Source organism: Hippoglossus stenolepis, chromosome 14, assembly GCF_022539355.2.
Source record: "Hippoglossus stenolepis isolate QCI-W04-F060 chromosome 14, HSTE1.2, whole genome shotgun sequence".
NCBI classification, from domain to species: Eukaryota; Metazoa; Chordata; class Actinopteri; order Pleuronectiformes; family Pleuronectidae; genus Hippoglossus; species Hippoglossus stenolepis.
Genome location: NC_061496.1, coordinates 9,005,967 through 9,026,411, shown reverse-complemented (window position 1 = coordinate 9,026,411; position 20,445 = coordinate 9,005,967). Strand labels below are relative to the sequence as shown.

Below are 20,445 nucleotides of genomic sequence, written 5' to 3'. Positions count from 1 at the left end.
ATGAAACGGTTAATGATAAACATCCCACCTCCGCAGAGTTCAGAGAACCAGAAGCTAAAGTGTCACAAGACTCAAGTGTTGCGATAAGAGTCAGTTGCAGGAAATCAAATAAACCCCTAATATTGTTATGATCATGTATACAGGAGGATAAATAACAGGGTTTATCATGATTCATTAAGTAATGGGAAGTAATTAAATCATTGTAAAAGTAATGCACTTGAAGGCAAACTTTTTTCATCCAAAATATTTCAGAATGAAGCAGTGGATAGATGTCACTGGAAGTCAACAGTCCTGGACAGTGGTGCGTCTTCATTAGAAGTTTGAGCCTCCAGCGCTCCACCACCAGACACTGCCTCTTCATCTTGAAACTGTCCAACTGTTGGAGTTCCCCAGCAACTTTATTCAATTCACTGTGACATTTTGTGACACGAGGGGGGGGCGGGCAGGGAGGCCTCACTAAACTGTTCGAAAACAGCGTCGCCGCAAAGAGGCACAATGCGTCATTGTGGAGGCTGAATGTGCGTGATTGTGTTGGAGAATCTGGAAGGAAGAGGGAGGAGAGGAAGGACACGTGATGTTTGAAGTCAACCTGATTTTGATTAAGGAACATTTTTAATCTTTTGTGTCTGAACAGTGGGACTCACTCGATGTTGACGATGTGAAGTATGATGTAGATATGATGCAGAGATCGGGGAAAGATGGCATGTGGTGGCAGAGTCGTGTGTATGGAGGTGACAGAGCGCTGCTGTGTGTGTGTACACTGAAGCTCACAACCGAGTTCTCACCAAAAGTGATAACGTGTTATCTAACGTCAGTGTGATGCATCATGTGATGTCGGCCTCTGTGCTGCTGTCGGCTGCAGGATGTGCTGTGTGTGCTGTGTGTGTGTGTGTGTGTGTGTGTGTGTGTGTGTGTGTGTGTGTGTGTGTGTGTGTGTGTGTGTGTGTGTGTGTGTGTGTGTGTGTGTGTGTGTGTGTGTGTGTGTGTGTGTGTGTGTGTGTGTGTGTGTGTTTTCCTGCTGCCTCCAGGAAGCAGCTTTCAGGACAGTCCGATGGGTTTCCTGGCAGGACCCCCGCCCCCTCCCCTACCAAGTTCCTACTGGGAGACAATGGGAGGTCTCACACAGGGCATGTAGGGATGTGTGTGTGTGTATATATATGTGTGAGGGGGATTTATTGGGGGGTAGAGGGCTTCCCTTCAGGAAACTGTAGATTTATCCCGGCAGCAGAGAGGCCCATGTTCCAGGCCTGAATGGCCTCATGAGGATGAAGGCATGAAAGAAATCTTCATCTTCCCTCCACAACAGATTGAGTCCTGGATTATAAATTGGGTTCATGTTTTAGATTAACTGGGATGAGAGTCAAAAGTTTTGGAAAAAGGACAATTGCTTTGAGATCCTGTTGTAGAAAGCAACTGATAAGTTCAGGTTAAATCTTGACATTGGCATCGTAAAAACAATCTCAACTTGAGGTGAGGATCTTGACTCTTATCTTGTAGTTTGATTCTGAGTCTGGAATCGTTTTCTTATATTTTCAGTTTGATTCTCAATTCAGTTACATCATCTGTCCATTATCTATACTGCTTATCCTCTGAGGGGAGCGAGAGCCAATCCCAGCTGACATCGGGCGAGAGGCGGGTTAGATCTTCACCAACGTATCTCAGGGCCAACACAAAGAGAACAACAACCATTCACGTCCAATTAACTTTACCCCAATCTGCATGTGGTTGGACTGTGGAGGAAAGTGGGAGTACTGGGAGAGAACCCACACAGACGAGGGGAGAACATGCAACCCGGAACCTGCTGTGAGGGGACAGTGCTAACCACTGTCCGCTCAGTTACATCAGATGAATACAAATGTTACAGAAAGCACTTCATATGATTAATGCTGCAGATTTGATTTCTTTTACAACTTCCTTTTCAACACTGTTGTTTCTTTGATTAAATTATATTTAGTGCAACTAATCCGCTTAATTGTAAACACATGTCCTGGTTAGCTGTTAGCTCGCTTTAGATTCCAGGGAGTCATATCTCACAGCCAGAGATAATATCAACTCTAAGCGACTGCTCAGTTCAGTCTGTTCCTTTCACTTTTTCAATAACCTCCTGTGCATGCGGCAATTTTACACAGAGCAGACATTGAACACATCATGCACCCTTGACAACTATTTACGACAAGTAACCACAACAAGAGAAAACGTGCAGTTGTAGCCTCCCCACGGGATCTGGCCTCTGAGTCAGACCTCTCCAGTACATTTCCAATTATCAGTGGGCGTTATCGTCGATTATCACAGAACAATAAGACACCCAATCAGAGCAAGGCAACATGAGATGTAGCGCACAGCGATAGAAATATATCCATAAAGATATCCACAATGTGCGGTTGCTTGTTCACTTGTTTACTGTCTCGAAAGCAGATTCCGACCTCTTCACATCAGTTGTAGTCATCTGAGTTGTTTATGAAAAGGCTTCAGGTTAATTCAGTAGCGGTTCTTCTGCTGAAGTCATGATTGAAAGCACTAATGGCTACTAAATGGACCTTGAAGTAAGCATATTTCATAAGAAGCTAATTAAATCGTACCAATATTGAATCTTGTGTAATAATCAGGAGCTCGTCTAGGGCTGTATCTAACTTTTTTTTGTTTAGACTAACAACAAAAAGTTAGTTTAGACTGTAACAAGACTGGGTTTCTTTGGTAGAGATGAAAATGAAAAATGTGAGTGTTCTCAGGCACGTTTTTTGCGGTTACAAGGAGCGTCTTTGTTCTGTGGTTTCTAAGAAGATTTTTATGTTTATCCACAATAATCCAGACATAAATATTTGTCAACAGAAAGTTCAAGTCACGCTGAAAATCTAAAAATATGTGTATCACAGGACAGAAAAGCGTCTCGTCTAATCAGCCGACGGCCTAAAACTAATTGTAGTATTAAAATAAGAAATATGTCTGAGGAAGTATAATAAACCAAGTGTGTATGTGAGCATGGTATGCATCAGAGTGGAGGCCAGTATTGGTGGTTTGTATCTGTCTCTTTGTGTGTGGGTCCAGATTTCTGAATGGGCCTTTTTCTCATGTAAAGTGGTCAGAAAGTTGCTGTCAGTGAGGGAGGATGTCGGCTTTCCCTCACTCTCCTCCCTGTCCCCCCCCCTGCCTCTCTGGCTTCCCCTCTCGTGAAAAGGGTGGCGTTGGGGATGAGGTCACGGTTTCAAAACATGGCCCCGAGCCTCAAGCCAGCACAACATTTCCTCTGCCATGAACTGAACTGACTGCAGGACGACTCAGTGTCCTCTTCTACAGTAAAAGCTCACAATTGAGTCCGGGTGCTCGTCACATGTTCCCAACGAACCCGAGGAAAAACCGAATGAATAACAAATTATATTTATAGGGGAAACACTTATGGTCACTGAAACGCTGATCCATCGGAGATTGTTATAGAAATAAATGTCCTGAGTCTGCTGGAAGTCAACAGGTCGAGGTCAAGTGAATTAAATCTTACATGACAAAGAAAACACACAGTGTTGTGGTTTGAATGTAAAGTGAGCTCCTCACATGGTTTGCCGCTCTGACCACAGTTTGAGTCCATTTACATTGATGATGTGGGTCATGGTTTTGTCATATCTGTTGATAATTATAATGGTGCTCTCACCAACAGGGTGTTTCGGCCACAGAAACTATCCCAGGGAACCAAGAACCTCTTCAAGGCTCTAAAGCTGCGTTTCAACAGGAAACCAGGGACTGAATTAGGTCCTTGTGTGGAGCTCCACCTCTCCAAACCTAAGTGGCAGTGTTTGTTAGGCAGAATGGGACTAATTGGTCAAACGCAGAAACTCTGGATACTTCAGTGACTGTACCACTTAATTCATAAGATAAAGAAGCATTGGATGCAGCTACTATTGGTATTAGGGTCAGATTAAGTTATGTTGTCGTCCACTGGTTAGTTTTTTCATTCAAGTGGTCGTCACAGTTACATTATTATTATTGACATTGTTTCACAAAGCTCAGAAACCTCGTGATTGTCGTACTGCATTCAAACTTAATCACAATGTAACATGAACTCAGTTTGTCGTCATAGATTCTAAAGAACAACGCAGGCCATCTGTTCACAATAGAACCAGTTAGAGTTCACTGAATTAAAGTGGTACGCCCAAAATGAAGCAGCATATTGTCTTTGTATAAATATGGGATTGTGTGTGCGTGCGTGCACATGCATTTAAAGGTAATTTTTGGAGGGGGCTTGTGTGAGTGTCATAATGACTCTTGGCACTCTGTGTGTGTGTTGTGTGTGTGTGTGTGTGTGTGTGTGTGTTGTGTGTGTGTGTGTGTGTGTGTGTGTGTGTGTGTGTGTGTGTGTGTACGACTCAGCTGGTCAGGACTCTTGGTGTAGAGGAGAGAAGGAATGCAGCTTCTCACTGCAGTCTGTAATTTGCTGCCTGTCATCAAATCAGAGAGAAAAACAGCAACACTTGAGCTGAGGGGTTTGTGTGTGCGTGGAGGGTGAGAGGAGAGATGAGAGTCATGTGAGGAGAAATGACAGTCTTGTGATGAGAGGAGACGAGGAAACATGGAGAGGATCTGATGAAGGGAAAAGAAGTGAGGAGGTGAAGAAAGTAAAGAATGAAAACAGAGGGGAGGATGAGGTTTGTGGAGAAGAGGAGCAGAGTGAGGAGAGTGCTCAGGTTGTGCTTTTAATTATAAATAATGCTCTACACAATATAATACCTGTCTTGGGTTAGGGTTAGAAGCTGCAGTTCTCTCTGCTGCTCCTCTTGTTTTTAATGAGCTTTTCATGGCGTCTCAATGCTGCTGCACCACAGATAAAGTCAGGTGGATTATTTGATGCCGTTTTATTGAAAACGATTCTGCAGATACAATCAGTCTAGATCAGTTAAAGCAGAAATCCATCACTGAAAATACAATCTGCATACTTGCCTCAACATTAACTTCCAACAGCCTGTAAGTGTCTGCCTTGTTTGTTTTTTTTTTGTCTAAAACCCACGTCCTGTCTTATCAAAGGTGGTATTTAGATTTAATGCCACCTCCTCCCACAGTCAAAAGACATACAGACTGGGGTACGGTCACTTGGAGACTCTAAAGTGTCCGTAGGTGTGAATGTGAGAGTGAAATGTTGTTTCTCTGTGAGCTTTCCAGGGTGCACACAGGAACTCCAGCTCTCGTGCAACACTAAATGATAGGCAGTATAGAATGGATGGATTGTTGAATTTAAATCTAACCTGCTTGGCTGTGAGAATAGTGACATCTGCACTAAAAAGGTTATAACTGTGGAAGATACTCAATCAACTTGACGACTGAAACCTCATCTAAGCTTCAGAAACATTATTACACCAATGTATGGTCGTCTACAGCAAACAAATCTGTTTCATATTCTCATATGGGCACTTGTATGGAGACAACATTATAGGTTGTCAAGTCCCATCCTGGAAAAGGCCTAAAACTTAAACTGGCTTTTTTATTTCTAATTAGTCCACATTTTCCTCTCACTTTAGTTGATTTGTTAAAGAAGAAAGGCCCTCGACTTGTGCCTGAAGTTTAAATGATGCCATCTGAACTCTGGTGAGACATCTGAAAGTCCCTGAGTGTGATTGTTCCCAAATCTGCTGATCTAATCTCATTCTGGAGTGTATCTGGGTAAAACTGTCTCCATCACATGTGCTTGGCATTCTCTGTAATGTTTAATCTGGTGTCACTGTCCACTGTTTACTTAGGATAATCTGAATATAATAACTTTGAGAAAGAACAAAATAAACAAAAATTAAATGGAGATTATGAAGTTTATACACAAATTTAAAGTGAAAAAAAGTCATCTAACCTATTGTCTAAGCACAGAAAAGGAGATATGGTTGGAGAAGAGTTATTTTAATTTATAAATTTTATAAAAATGTCTTCAAATTATCCAACCAAGCTGGATTACACGTTACTAAAACTGATCAATAAACAAACTAGCAGTGAATCATGTGGCTTGTTTATAAACTCTGGTTAGTTTGGTTTTAAACTGAACTCCTGTCTCTGATTTGGACCAAAGTGAAGCACTGAGGTCACAGCCCTGAAAACCTTGCGTCTGATTGGTCGGGACGCTGCAGCATCATGTTGGCTGTGGTCTGACCTGAGACAAGCAGCTGACAGAGACACTGAGGAGAAACAGAGCAGCGACTGATAAGATACAGACCAGAAACACTGTTTTCAGGTGGAGAAGACCCGGTTTTTCCGTCCATAATGGCCCATAATGTAATTTGTGCTAATTGGTCGTCTGTCTGACTGAATGTTTGTGGTTTATTCTTTGACAATAAACTGTCTGTCAGCCTCAGTCTGAACCAGCAGATGAACTGTGCGTGTGCATGTGATGAATGTGTGTGTGTGTGTGTGTTCACAGGTTATCAGTAGTCAGTCATAAGGGGGACCAGCGTGTTGCAGCAGCATGTGTCAGTGAAGGAATGTGCCTGTGGCTGCCGGAAAACACATCTGTGCGTGTGTATGTGTGTGTTTGAGACTAAATGAACGACTGCGTGTATCCCAGGTTATGTGCGTGTGGGGAGGGGGGGGCAGGGGCAGGGGCAGGGTACAGGTTAGTTTATCTGAGACTGTGTTCAGTGGTTTTGAGTTACATGTAAGAAACTGAGATCTGTGTCTTTTTGTGACACAGCAACCTCTGACACTCTTTGTAACCTTACACACCTGTGACATTGAAGTTTGAGCTTTACCTTGTCACAGTTTACACAAGTCGTGCGTCGGGGGGGTCTAAACTTGCTCCTCCAGTGGGTGGCGGAAGGTCGGTGGTCTTATCCACGGCTCCTCCAGTCAGCAAGTTGAAAAGAATTTAGTAAATCCCCCAAATCCCCCTGTGAATGGATGATTCGTACAGAAGTGCTTTATGAATGTGACATAAATATATGTATAAATACAGCATATTTACCATTAGTCATTCAACTAGCATATCCTTTCTACTATAGAGAGCTGGCGTGCAAACATTCAGAATCCCAATGTCAGTGAGTAATCTGCAGCGCTTCATAGGTTTAAATAAATGCTGTGTTTTTGAAAAACAATCTAATGTCACTGTTTATCCAATGACACGACTGGATTGAAGAGTTCAGCCCCGTGAGCACACCGAGGGGTCGTAGTTCAATCAGACACGTTTGTGATAACATCAAGTTTTAATTCAAAATCACAACTAACATGATCTCACTTTACATACTAAGGTCAAGACTTAAAGAGAAACCCAATAGTTCCTACAATGAGAAAGCTACAGTGAGTCAAAAAAAAAAATCCCTGTTAACAGGATGAATCAGAATCAGGCTTGATGTGGGCGACCAACTGTCTAGGGGTGAGAGGAGAGAAAAGGGGGAGAGGGGAGAGGTGGGTGGAAAGGTGAGAAGAGAGAGAGAGAGAGAGAGAGAGAGAGAGAGAGAGAGAGAGAGAGAGAGAGAGAGAGAGAGAGAGAGCAGGAACAGTTGTGCAACTGTTGTATTTAAGCTCTGACACACTGGTTGTTATTGTGACGACAATAATAGGGATTCTTGTAGATGTAATGATGTTATTAATACATATAATATTAATAATAATAGCAGCAATGATCATGGTGCCAATAATAATAGTAATGATAATAATGAAAATAATAATAGGACAGAACAGAATAATTAGAGGAATGCACTGTTGAGACTAAATCGAGCGTCGGTGACTTCAGCTCTTGCACTGCAGTGGTCGTAGTTATTTCACGATGAGCTGTAAGTTATTTCTGTTCCTGCAAAGTAACAATGGTTTAATTGGTGAGAAGATTTCAGTTTCTTACGGCATCAGCTTCGGGTGACTGCAGATTTGGTGACGCTGGTGGAGGAGATCTGTCTGTTGCTCCCAAAGGTGTTAACTTCTGGGATCTGGTGACTGAGCGGCGTAACGTGATTTACATCAGTCTCATCCTCAAACCTTTTTATTCAAACATTTGCATTTATTAGTTTGTGTGTTGCTGTGATATTTGCTCTGGTACAATGGCCTGAGTGTCTCTCTCTCTCTCTCTCTTCCAGGGCTGTGTGGAGCAGTGAGGAGGGAACCAGCCTGAACTCCAGCTGCATGAATCATTCACTGAGCGGCTGAGAGGTGCGCTTCCTTCAACACACCACAACACACTGCTTTGCTTTAAAACATCACAGGTGCAGTAATCTTTAGCATCTGGAACATGTGTACTCTTTACTCCATTGTCTGATCTCCAAACTGTAATGGTTTGTCTTCAATTAATTTTGTACTTGTAAATCACCTTGTATCTGTGTTTTAAAAAGGTGCTTTATACTTGGCATGATATGGTGAATGAGTAAATGGTGAACTTCAGTTCCTGCCTCAGGCAGATTCTTTGTTTACAATTGATTCCTTGGTGTAAATCTTAATTTCATTTGTTAATGTGCAGCGTTTTCTGTGTTAGAAAAAAGCAGTTCATAACTTCTGCCACGTGCACCCAGTTTTATTTTCCTGCATTTTTCACGTGTCTGAATAAATGGACATTATGTCTGGGGGGAATAATTGATTTCCCAGGGAAGCAGTATTAATGTCAGTGGCCTTGTGGTGAGGAGAATCCTGTGGTTTCTCAGTAGAGCTGGACGGTGTAACGCTCTTGTTAATGGAGCAGCAACCGTTTGAAGGTTTTTGGACAATGTTCAGCTTTGTTGTTGACTTTGTTCTGAGGTATTTCCCATGACTGCTATCTTCACTCGACAGACTCTACACACACACGCATACACTCAGACAGGTATTTTAGGTCTTACTGGCATATGTAAAGACTCTTAAGGGAAATCAGATTTTTGACTTCCATAATGACGATCCTCTGAATGCTCCAGCAACCACTTGGAAGGCTAGTTCTCTCTCTCTCTCTCTCTCTCTCTCTCTCTCTCTCTCTCTCTCTCTCTCTCTCTCTCTCTCTCTCTCTCTCTCTCTCTCTCTCTCTCTCTCTCTCTCTCTCTCTCTCTCTGAGGTATGAATGATGTCAGCCTCAACGTCCTTCAACACCTCTAAAGAGGAAAAGCAAACAAGCCATCCATTTAACAAAACCTCTTTATCTCTGAAAGAAGGGAATTCACCTTCCTTTGAATTGAGTCGCAGGTTGTTGCGAGTGCCAACAAGAAAACACATAAACCTCTTCAGGCCTTTTCTGCACTTTGTTGTACGTTTACTACTTCTATAAAGATGCATCTGCCACGTTAGAAGATGGGCTGTATTTGTTATTTGTTGTGTACAGCTGTCTCCCATTAACAAAATATGTTGATGTGGAGCACATGAGGTCGATGCTTGCTGAGAAATCTACGATAGAGAATCCAAACACGCACCTCTTGACTTTAAGGAGAAAAATGATATTAATGTGTAATGTTTTAGAAATGACGTCACTTTGCTTCCTTTTTGGTTCAAGTAGCTTCACGAAAAAATAATTCCTGTGTTTCATTCAGCCAGGTGTTGATTTGAAGCTGTGTGTGCGCGCTGAAAGGTCCCAGTCCTGAAAAATGACTCAGTCGGTGCAAGTTAACCCGAAGCTGCCTGGTAAGAAACTGCCTAAAGATGTTTTTGTATTTCCACTTTGTTCGATTGTTTCGTAAACATGTAAATATGTATGTGATATTCCACTGAATGACAGTTGGTGACGATAATGAGAAAATATGCAATGTGCCAAAAAAAGTGGATGATTAGAAGCTAGGAAACACAGAAATAAACAAGATAGTTCTTTGTTTATTTACGAGGAAACGGGGCATCTTTGAAAGCCAATGATGTATTGATGTTTCTAAGATACTCGTCTGTTGCCTTCCAGATCTGCGCTCTCCATTCATCTACTCCAATCAGGAGGAGGCTGACCAGACAGGTTCCTACTCCGTTCAGACTCCATATGGTTTCCAGCTGGATCTGGATTTCCTCAAATATGTAGAAGAAATAGAGAGTGGGCACAATCTCCGTCGGGGACCTATCAGCTCCCGCCGCTTGGGCAGAGGGGTCAAACTCTCCCAGAGGAGCACGAGCGTGGGCGGGCGTACCAGTGGCTGGACCTCCACAGAGTCTCTAGCTTCCCCTGCCAGTGAAGATGGCAGAGCTCCTCCACCGCCACCACCACGCAACCGCCTTGGGTCAGCACCCTGTGAGGGATTCTCTCTTTCCCCAGTGACCCTCCTCACAGTCCCTCCACTGTCTGCTGGAGCCAAAGTGCCACCCCCTCCACCGCAGCGAAACCCTAGAGTTGAGCGGACTCTCCTTGAAACCAGCCGGCGGCTACAGCAGGAACAAACCCACCAGCATCAGAATGGTGGCCGATTCCAGCTTGCAGATCCTCCCAAACAGCTCTTACCCTCCTTATCCACTCTGCAGAGTAACTGGGTTAAACCCAGTCCTCAGACCTCAGGGCGCAGTACCCCTGCTACTGGCACCGCAATGACTCCTATCCCTCCCAGCCAGCTGCAGACAGTTAGAGAGCAGATGGCTACGGCCTTGAAGCAGCTAAAGGAGATGGAAGAAAGGGTAAAGGGTGTTCCTGCACTTGAGCGAGAGGTAGCCAAGCTTCGTGCAGAGAAAGACATGCTCCTGTTAGCCCTGGAAGATAAGAAAGTAGCCATGGAGGTGGCTCAGCAGAAGCAACAGTCCAAAGAGTCTTCTACCCAAACAACAGAGACCCTTCAAAGCCAAAGTGACCACCATATCCATGCTAAACAAACTGCACCAACCTCACCTGGTCACTCCGGCCTTGGAAAATCTGGCGAGCTGAAAAGGTTGACAGAGAAGTTTGAGGGGAAGGAAGAGAAAACTCCAGAACCCTCATCAAAAGTTTTAGTAAAAGTTCCACAGAAAGTTGCAGCTGTTGAGAAGAAATCAGTGGCTGCTGGGGACGACATGCCAATGGACTCTGTTGTTTTCTACCACCGCCAGGGTGTGAAAGATGCCTCCGTAGACACCAAGGTGAATGTCTGTGAGAAATGTACAGAAACAGAGGCCCCTCTGGTTCACGAGGAGGGGGTACAGGCCAGCGTAGAGACAGAAGAGGCTGAGGTTTGGGTCATGGAGTCACTACTTGGAGTGACCAGCGAGGCGCAGCGGGAGATTGACACCTTACAAGACACCATTAAATTTCAGCAGGAGACCATTGTGGCTCTAGAGGACCAGTTGAGTGTGGTTGACAACGACCTAGGGATGCTTAGAGCCAAGATGGAAGAGAAAACCACTAAGGTCATGTTTGAGAAAGGGGTTCTTGCAAAACCAGACACGATGCATGTCCAGACAGAGACAGTGACTTCTGAGTTTAAACATGTTGCAGTTTTATGCCGTCCAGAGGTGACTGATGCATGTGTAGGGGAGATTCTGACAGCAGATCAGACTGAACAGGGCACCCAGACGGATGCTTTACAGGAACCAGCAGAGCCAGCTCCTGTTGCACTGGTCAGCACTGGGTGTCAATGGGAGAACTTGTTTGAGGAAAAGACTGTGGAGCAAAAAGTTACAGCACCAAAGAGGAGACAGTTGACCATCGCTGAGTACAAGGTTTGTCCAGAGGAAGAGGTTGTCAGCACAGCCGAGAAGCAAGAGGACGACCAAGGACAGAAAACGGAAGCTGGCGACACCAAGACAGGTTAAGGTTTAGCACATCATAAGAGGCTGCTTCAAATATGTAGCTTTCCACAGTATAAGTCAAAGGTTGATCATGATAAAAACACAACAATGCATCATAAGTAACAGCATTCATGAATGCACTTACTAACTAACATGAAAGAACCATTTCATGTTTTGTAACAAGTGGAGAATAATGGAGAGACTAAACACAATATCTATGTCCAAATAATTACAAGGAACCCTGGAAAATCTTATGAAGTAAAATTAAAGATTACTAAACGAGGTACTAAATTAAATGCCAATGTACCCGTCAGATTTAAATCGAGAAGTAGAAATATTGTGTAGTCTCTGTTCTATCGGCAGTCTTGCTTTTGTGTGAGGTATGTGTCTCTCTGGTGTACTTTGTTTGAACTATTGTTTGACCATTGTGTTTGTCTTACTTGACAATAGGTTTGCTGAAATCCATCATGAAAAGGAAGGATGGGAGTAACTCGGGCGAAAATCGCACCACTGGCAAGAAGAGCCTGCAGTTTGTTGGTATTCTAAATGGAGGGTGGGTAACATGAAACCTAATTTTTATTTTTACCACAGCAGAAGGTCTAAAGGTTTTAAAATAACACTGCACACACATCAGGTCACAGGTTTTAGAAATGAGAAACAAAAAACTCACCAACTGCAGTGCTGCTTTTTAAGAGAGAGACAACCAGGTCCAAAAATGTGAAGGACATTAGTTAGGAATCGATGCTCTTTGTTACAGCAAATATTTGTGCCTCCCAGGTATGAGTCAACATCCAGTGAAGAGGAAGAGGGGGAGGAAGAAGAGGATGAGGAGGACGATGGAAGTTCTTCTGGAGAAAGTGGGGAAGGGGAGTGCAGCACAGAGGAGGACGAGGCTGCTCTTGAGGAAGAAACGTCCGAGGAGGAGAGGAATGTCAACCTGGACGAGAGCGACACCGATGAGGAAACTCTGAGAGCTGAAAGTTATTCATCTGATGCTGTGAAAGAGAAGTAGGTTGTTATTCTGGGAAAAATAATATATTTAGTTAGTTTCCTGTAAGTTTGGAGAAATAGAAAAAGAATATATGTGCAGAAAGCGGTGAGTTTTTTGTTTTTAGACTTCATTCATTTGTTGTTTTGTTGCAGGTTTGAGCTGAGCTCAAAAATGCGTGAAGCTTGCCTCATTTTAAAGAATCACCTGAACGATGACAATAAAACACTGAAGAGTAAGGAAGTGGTGCGTCCCTGCATGCTTCTTCAAATCATTTTATCACAGAGTTCCACTTTTAACTTCACCACTGTAATAATGCAAATGACAGGAATTTAATATTTGATGAAGGCTGCGTGATTGTATTGTTTGAGGATATTGTTTAGTCCAATCAAACATAAATAATGAACAAATAAACAAAAACAAAAAAGTCAGCAAAAAGTAAGTCAGTGTACTAACTCAAATTATTTTATTTTGTATCTACAAATGATAAAATCTGAATAAGAAATCAGCATAAATAAGCTACAATAGAAATCCTCAGAATAGCATTTCCTTTCAGAATACCTCAGATTCAGTTTTTCCAGATTCAATGCATTCTTAATAATAACCTGACTTTGGACCCTCAGCTCTCCAGCACCCACACTGTGCAGCTCGAGTGGTTCCGCATCTCTAGTGCCAAGATGGCTCAGCATTCACGGGTCTCCGACTACCTGATGGCGTTCTCTGAAGTGTCGTCGGCTCTGCTGCAACACGTAGTCAACATGACTGACGGCAACGGCAACACAGCTCTTCACTACAGTGTGTCCCACTCCAACTTTGGCGTGGTTGGACTGCTGCTGGACACAGGTTAGCGATTACAAAGAGTGACGCCTTACAGACTCGATGATTGTGCTACTTGTATGCTGATGGACAAGAGGAGCCCTTAGTTTACTTGAGGTTGTTGTTATGTGTATTTCTGTGTGTTTATCACTTACTGAAATAGGAGAAGATGCTAGTTTAAGGAGCTACAGCTAACTTCTCTAGCCTTCATGTAGTCTTCTAGCTAAGCTGGTCCATTTATATGCCTAAACACAGAGTAGTAAAGTGACTTTCCCACAGGTGTGTGCTGCGTGGATAAGCAGAACAAGGCGGGCTACACGGCCATCATGCTGGCTGCTCTCTCTACTGTGAAGGAAGAGGACGATATGGCTGTGGTCAAGAAGCTCTTCAGTCAGGGCAACGTCAACGCCAAGGCCAGCCAGGCAAGTCACCATCACTCCATCGCAGTTCAGAGAGCCCTTTACCTGGACACAGCACTCGTGTCAGTTATTTTACTGCAGTCATTCCTTTCAAACACGTGTCTTTACTATGTTTTCGTTTCAAAGTGAAAATAAGCTCCGTTCACACAAGTTTTTAGCTCCGTATCAGTGATAATCTCAATCCATACTAATACATCTAAAAATCCATAGCTTGTGGCCATTGCTGATTCACACAGAAAGCAGATTGTCTACTCTGCAGTTGGTTGCTTTCATTCAAGAAATACTTCAAACAATTAACAACAATGGTGAAAAGTAAGAGCAGGTATTTTGTCTACTTTACAACGTTTTGTCTTTACCGCTTGGTAGTCAAGTCACGATGAGAACCAATTAGGAAGCGAATGTGAGCCATTGTTTCCAAAAGTCATTTCTGTACTACAATGCAGATTTGTACTAGTTTTTAGGAGCTCTAAACTCTGTGGACAGCAGCTAAATGTAGCCACAGGGATGCATTTTAAAACTAAAACATAGAAGTATGGATGTAGCTTAATATTAGGAGGCACACGCTGATGTAAACAGGTTTTTTTCCTTTCATGTTCTGAAATCATAAAATTATTTATTTTGTGAGTAACCCCTGAGAACTGTGAATAAATTGTGTCCAAAAAGTGCACAAAGAGCCTTTGTGGATCTGTAGTCACCTCCATCAGCCAGAGGCATGGAGTCAGTCCTCACACAGCTTTTTAAATCAGTTAAGTCCTATTTGGACACAATGTCTTTCATTAAACCAAACATAAGATCTACACGTTATAGCCAAAATGGAAAATCTGCCAATTCAAGCTTATTATTTATCTTTTACTAGCATACAATTGTTTCAATATTTTTTTGTTTCATTCCTTTGCTGAATATAAACTTGGTTTTCCCCCTTTTGTTGTTTCAATGATTGAGCTGTTTTGAGAGAAGGGGAAAAAAAGAGAATAATGTCCCGGTTTGTTTCCATGTTTATTTTAGTGAGTAGGTGTTACAAGCATTTCCTGATACGTAATTAATGAATGTTGCATTCAAAGCCAGCGACTTGAGAAATAATTGATTATATGTCAAATTTGATTCGAGAAGTAGAAAGCCTGACATGACGCAGAAGTCATTCCTGAGAATCTGTTGACTTTTCTGTTGTATCTCTGGTTGATCTAATCTGGCTGTGTAGTGTATGTGTTTGGACATGGCCGCCTGACACACCCGCACGCTGCCAAGTCATAGGACTCTATGACTAAATTTATAGCATCACCGGCTATAAATCAAATTATTGGCACTAGTTATTGTTGCTGTGTGGAACAAACCCCAAGACATGCAATGTAATTTTAGAGACAGGAATTTAAAATGTACTATTTTCTGCTGAGTTATGGCATTTGCAAAAAATACTGAGAGCCAAGTAGAGGACTGAATGCTCTATGGTGAAAGGGATTTGCAAAAATATAAATCAGGGCAGTGCTGAAAAAGAGAAAAGACAGGTGCTTAGCAAACGAAGGAAAAGTAAAAAAAAAAGAAAACCGCTTTACATTTCCCAGTTCGTCAGCGCTTTCCTGAGTACATAGTAAAACCGTAGAACCTCTGACAACATTTTTGTTTTGTTGGTAATATCTCTTAAGATATACATGACTTTTTCCAGCATTTGGAAATTATTAACTTTACTTCTATCCCTTTGCAGGCGGGCCAGACAGCATTGATGCTAGCTGTTAGCCATGGACGTCAGGAGATGGTGCGGGCACTGCTCGCGTGTGGAGCCGACGTCAACGTGCAGGACGACGAGGGGTCCACGGCCCTGATGTGTGCCAGCGAACATGGCCGAGCCGAGATCGTCAAACTGCTCCTGGAACAGCCTGGCTGTGACATATCCATCGTGGATAATGTAAGATGTTTACGTTTTAGTCTTTTGGCTTGTGCAGTCCTTGCAACTTTGAGTGAGCTACTCTGAGTTTGACGATGCTCGACCTCTGCTGAAAACATCGGAACGTATTCTCGTCTGGGATTCAGCTTAATCTGTGCTCAGGAAACGGCTCCTCATGGGAAAGCGGTCCATGCACTTTTCTCTCCTTGTCGTTTCTTTCTCTCTTTCTTATTTTAAGTTTTTCCCCCAGTAAGCTAGATAAGTTAAAGAGCCACCATCAGATTAGTTTCATCTGCCTTCTGCTCAAATCACTGCTGTTTACAGGAAACACAGTCACTGGTCTACTTACAAGCCCCCGGGGGTGAATTACAAAGCCGCAGCTCCACTGTTCACAGCCATAGACTCGAACCACAATGCCCTGCAAGCTAATGCACCAACATACCTTACCACACGGTGCATCCATACATCAGCAGCAATTGTTCATTTTCTAAAAATGTTTTGGATAAAGTGAAACAAACAGACTTTTAGACTTTAGAAGATCAAGGCTGCAGGAGATTTATCATTTGTGTTGTGTAGAACCAACACTCACACATTCAGTTAATTAGACACACATAGCTAAGACTAGTGAAGTCGCATACAAAAGTCCTACAATAAATACAAGAGCGTTATAATATTCGACATTATTTTAAACACCATATCCAGCCCATTTAAATCAGTGAGGGTAGGTTAAACAACTTTTTGTATGATGCACCACAAACTGCAGTTTAAAAAATGCAGTTTGTCATTTGCAAACAAAAAGAAAAGATCTTACCCTGGAACACAACTCGCCTCATTGTGACATTTTTCCTGTATTTGATGGCTAATCTGCACAGCTGAGTATTTGAAAGTGATTTCACGGTGGATTGGTCTGAATGCTCGAAGAAGGAGCAGACAGACGGACAGACATGTTTGTTGAGTGTTCACATCTGTCCCAGAATGAGTTGGCCATTCGACGCAGGCAGCTCCTGGATTGTGTTTCAGTGCAACACAGCTGGACTGAGCAGTGGACCCAAGAGGGGGGGGGTGGGAAAATATTTGGAAAAGCCCCCACCTCCCGTCCTCCTGAAACAAAGAACAGCATGACAAACCGTGACTGTAAAGCAGAGTGGAGACGTGCACTCAGCTGCACGTTTATTATTATTACAGTCTCACACAATCCCTGCATTAAATCGTATGTTTGTGGAGGTCGTAAAGTTCATTACCGCCACAGTGGAGGTTACGTCTTGACCCACTTCTGTTTGTTTCCATCAGGATTACACAAAAAAAAAAATTACTAAACCTATTTGCATCCCACTTGGCAGAGCGATGGGGCCTGGGCCAGGAAAAAACACATAAAACTTCAGTCCAGATGTGGTTAATGATGCCCACAAAGTAGAATAAACACCTCTCCAGAACAGTCAAAAAAAAAAAGTAATTGTTAGCTCAGCGTACCTAAAAAACTGTCTAAGTGTTAGAAGAAAGAAGCAGTTCCAATCCTGCATCTTTATAATGGATTTTTTTAACCTGATCTGTGAAGGCACATGCAGTTTATTTGTTTCAATGTCCTATGAAAGAAATTATTAATATTTTAATTAATGCAGCACTGTCGGATGAGGACTAGAGATAAACATGTCAGGAACCTAAATGCTCCACTTGTCCAGCTGTGGCAGCAAAAAACATGTGCAGATGAGATTCATTTGGAAGCATTGTGATTTCCCAGTTCGAACTTGCAGCTGCACTGGTCAAAGGGTGGAACAGTTGGAACCTGGTAACTTACTGGGTGATGTCATTACTTTAATACATTTGTTTCTTCCTGTGGGATCAATCGTGAGATTTAAAAAATCTGATGAAGATATATTGGCCCATAGAAAAATAAACACATCATCATTTTTGTAAGGTTCTTTTTGACCAAGACATTTACTGCACGAAAAAATTCTATTCGTACAGAGGAAAACTAAAACTGGTGAATTCTGCAGGTTGTGTGATGAAAATTAAACCATGACCCCAAATCGATTAACTCACTTTCTGCCCTTCCTCTCTCTTTCCTCCTCTGACTACAGGATGGCAGCAACGCTCTGTCCATCGCACTGGAGGCGTCTCACAATGACACAGCCGTGCTGCTCTACGCCCATTTGAACTATGCCAAGACCCAGCCTGCTGTGGTGAGTCCACCCTCCCACCGACCCCCTCCTCTGTGAAGATGTGCCCACAGAAGACACAAGAATTTAATTTAGGAAAACAGGGAGTAGAGACTGTGGTGGATTGATTGAGTTGATGAAAATGGAGCAGTCACAGGACACTTTATGTCAAACACAATGATGCACAAAAGGAGACATGTAAAGAAAACATACTAAGGGGTGGTCACCTTTAGTCGGTGCAGGTCACACTCACAACATAACTGAACAGTGAGCAAAGTCTCTTGTATGAGAAGTGGCTCAGTTCCATGGAAGCTCTCACAGCTTTAGTTTGGGTGTGGGCAGCATTGACGGAAGGTGCACTGCTGCCCCCTCTAGGTGACACCAAGCTCCTGTAGATTGTGGGAAGAGCCAGATTCCCAAACAATTGCTTTTGATTTTAACTTATATATACTTATATAACCATAACATTTCTTTAGTTATTCTAAAAATTTAAATGTGAATACAATTGAAAGTAAAGTGGTATTCATATTTACTTGATGTGAAATATGCTATCTCTACCTAATGTTTAAAATTTGCATTTCCTGCATAACTCTTAATTCTGATGAGTGGTCAAACAACTTAACTATACATGGCCACTTTATTAGGTACACCTATAGACTCTAATGCAATCAAATGGAAGTGACAAAGATACCTTTAATAAAACAGGACTTGAAAACCCTGGTTTTATGTCTCAAATAATGTGACCAAAGCCTGGACATTATGAGCTTTGTAAAGATGGATGTTATGATTGAGTCCTTGTGCTGGACTAGTTTTGGGCAATATGCTAAAATGTTTGCATCAGACACCATCAGCCACACAACTGCTGATTGACGATATATCCACGCGCACATGTGTGGTCGCTGAACCCTACACTGGACTGTCTAGGATTATACAGGTGTTCCTTAGAAAGAGCAGATTTCAGTGTGAATTCACTTGCTGAATAATAATAAAACCCACCCTGTCCCTCTCATTGTGTCTTTCAGGGGAGTCCAAAGGCCCAACAACGCAGCCCCACCACTCCTCAAAAGCCCTGGCCTGCATACTGACCTGATCACAGCCTCTGGCTGAGGTGGACGCAAGAGCAAACAAAACTGGATATGAGCTGAGAAAAGCTCCACTGGAATTTACTTAAATATATATGTATTTATATTTTTGCCATATGCCCTGCATTTATAAGTATTGTTAATATGAGAAAACTATTTTTCCATAAACGTTGTGAATGGTTATATTATATACTTGACTAATATGAGCTCCTAGCATGTCTAAATGACGTCTCTTTTATCTGTGACAGGAGCTGAGGCCTTATGTTTATTATTTGCACTTCACAAGTGTTTTACAGTTGAGGGCAACACACACAGTGATAGCAAGAAAAAACAGCAACTGTCCTTTTCCATGCAAGCCCCCACACTGACACAATATGCATCACAATACGTCACTATCTAATAGTGAAGCCCAGTGTTGATGCTTCAGAAAATGTATGTAGTGACTTCCTGAATTGGTTTCTTTAACATAACTAATTTTATACTTTACAACATATATGCTGTGTGTCTACACTCTCTGCCCTGCCTTGGATGACTGATATGTGAACCTGTTCTCCTTCATAGTCTGCACTAATTGTTCATGTATTGTATGTTCATATAAATACAGTATATATATCAAATAAACATACGTATTTACATAAAAGCCGATTTGTGTTTTTCTGAATTACAAACGTATCTTTAATAATTAACTTCTTGAAACTAAGTGAAGGTGGATTTCTCTGAGTAAGTTCCAGAATGAAAACATCATTCCAACAATGAAGTACAACTCCTAAGTTTATCAAGTATCTCAGTATCAGGGAGGCTGTCCACCAGATACAGCTCAGTAAAAACTGGGTGATGCAGCAGGACAGTGACACTGTACAAAAGTAAATCTCTGACAGAATAGAAATAAACACAATGTGCCTTTTAACATCAGACAAAATGAGAATATGGTTGAGCTGAAACAGTTCTGTTGGAGGAATGAACGGAAAATTCCTCCTGAACATTGTGTAAGTCTGAATAAAGTTGTTTTCCATCACAAGGTTAATGTGATTAATGTGTTCAGTAACAGTGTGGCCCACAAAGGATGTTATACAAATTGAGAGAGAGAGAGAGAAGATTTCCCACCACTGCTGTAGAATAAGCAAAATAATAAACCATTGAGTGTATTGATCATTAGCAAATGTTGTTATTGTTCTGACTGATGTGCTGGTTTGTTTATGATACATTCAAAGTGAGAGCAGACAAAGTAGTAGACACCAGTATTCTTCTAAAGCACAAGACAGTCAGCTGGGTGAGGTGTGATCATGTGCCGAATGGATTGATCTGTTGATTATTTCAAAACAGAAACCTTTCAGATATAACCAACTACTATAATATCTGCTTGAGGCAAATCACTTGCTGTATCATTCAAGAAATGATTGGTTATGGCAATATTTTCTTTTATGATTTTGAAGTAGGAAGTGATGTTTGCAGATCTATAACACTTACATTTTTGAACACTGCAAAGTTAATGATAAACTATTAATGCCGATCTTAAGATCATGACCATGGC

General features: G+C 42.1%; 1 protein-coding gene across 4 annotated transcripts in view; it reads left to right on the top strand.

The window, feature by feature from the left end:
- Nucleotides 1-19,554, top strand: part of kank3 (KN motif and ankyrin repeat domains 3) — a 29,322-nt gene extending 9,768 nt beyond the window's left edge. Inside the window, exons 2-12 of one of the 4 annotated variants that reach the window (XM_035175683.2) lie at nucleotides 8,031-8,103; nucleotides 9,442-9,528; nucleotides 9,794-11,593; nucleotides 12,025-12,127; nucleotides 12,352-12,582; nucleotides 12,718-12,808; nucleotides 13,186-13,405; nucleotides 13,658-13,800; nucleotides 15,497-15,697; nucleotides 17,755-17,856; nucleotides 18,855-19,554. In XM_035175683.2, coding sequence (XP_035031574.1) covers nucleotides 9,492-9,528; nucleotides 9,794-11,593; nucleotides 12,025-12,127; nucleotides 12,352-12,582; nucleotides 12,718-12,808; nucleotides 13,186-13,405; nucleotides 13,658-13,800; nucleotides 15,497-15,697; nucleotides 17,755-17,856; nucleotides 18,855-18,917 — 2,991 coding nt within the window. In that variant the 5' untranslated portion in view covers nucleotides 8,031-8,103; nucleotides 9,442-9,491 and the 3' untranslated portion in view covers nucleotides 18,918-19,554. Of the gene's footprint in view, nucleotides 1-8,030; nucleotides 8,157-9,437; nucleotides 9,529-9,793; nucleotides 11,594-12,024; nucleotides 12,128-12,351; nucleotides 12,583-12,717; nucleotides 12,809-13,185; nucleotides 13,406-13,657; nucleotides 13,801-15,496; nucleotides 15,698-17,754; nucleotides 17,857-18,854 lie in introns of all 4 variants that reach the window. The other 3 variants (XM_035175681.2, XM_035175684.2, XM_035175682.2) reach the window with 3 other exon arrangements.
- The last annotated feature ends 891 nt before the right edge of the window (nucleotides 19,555-20,445 follow it).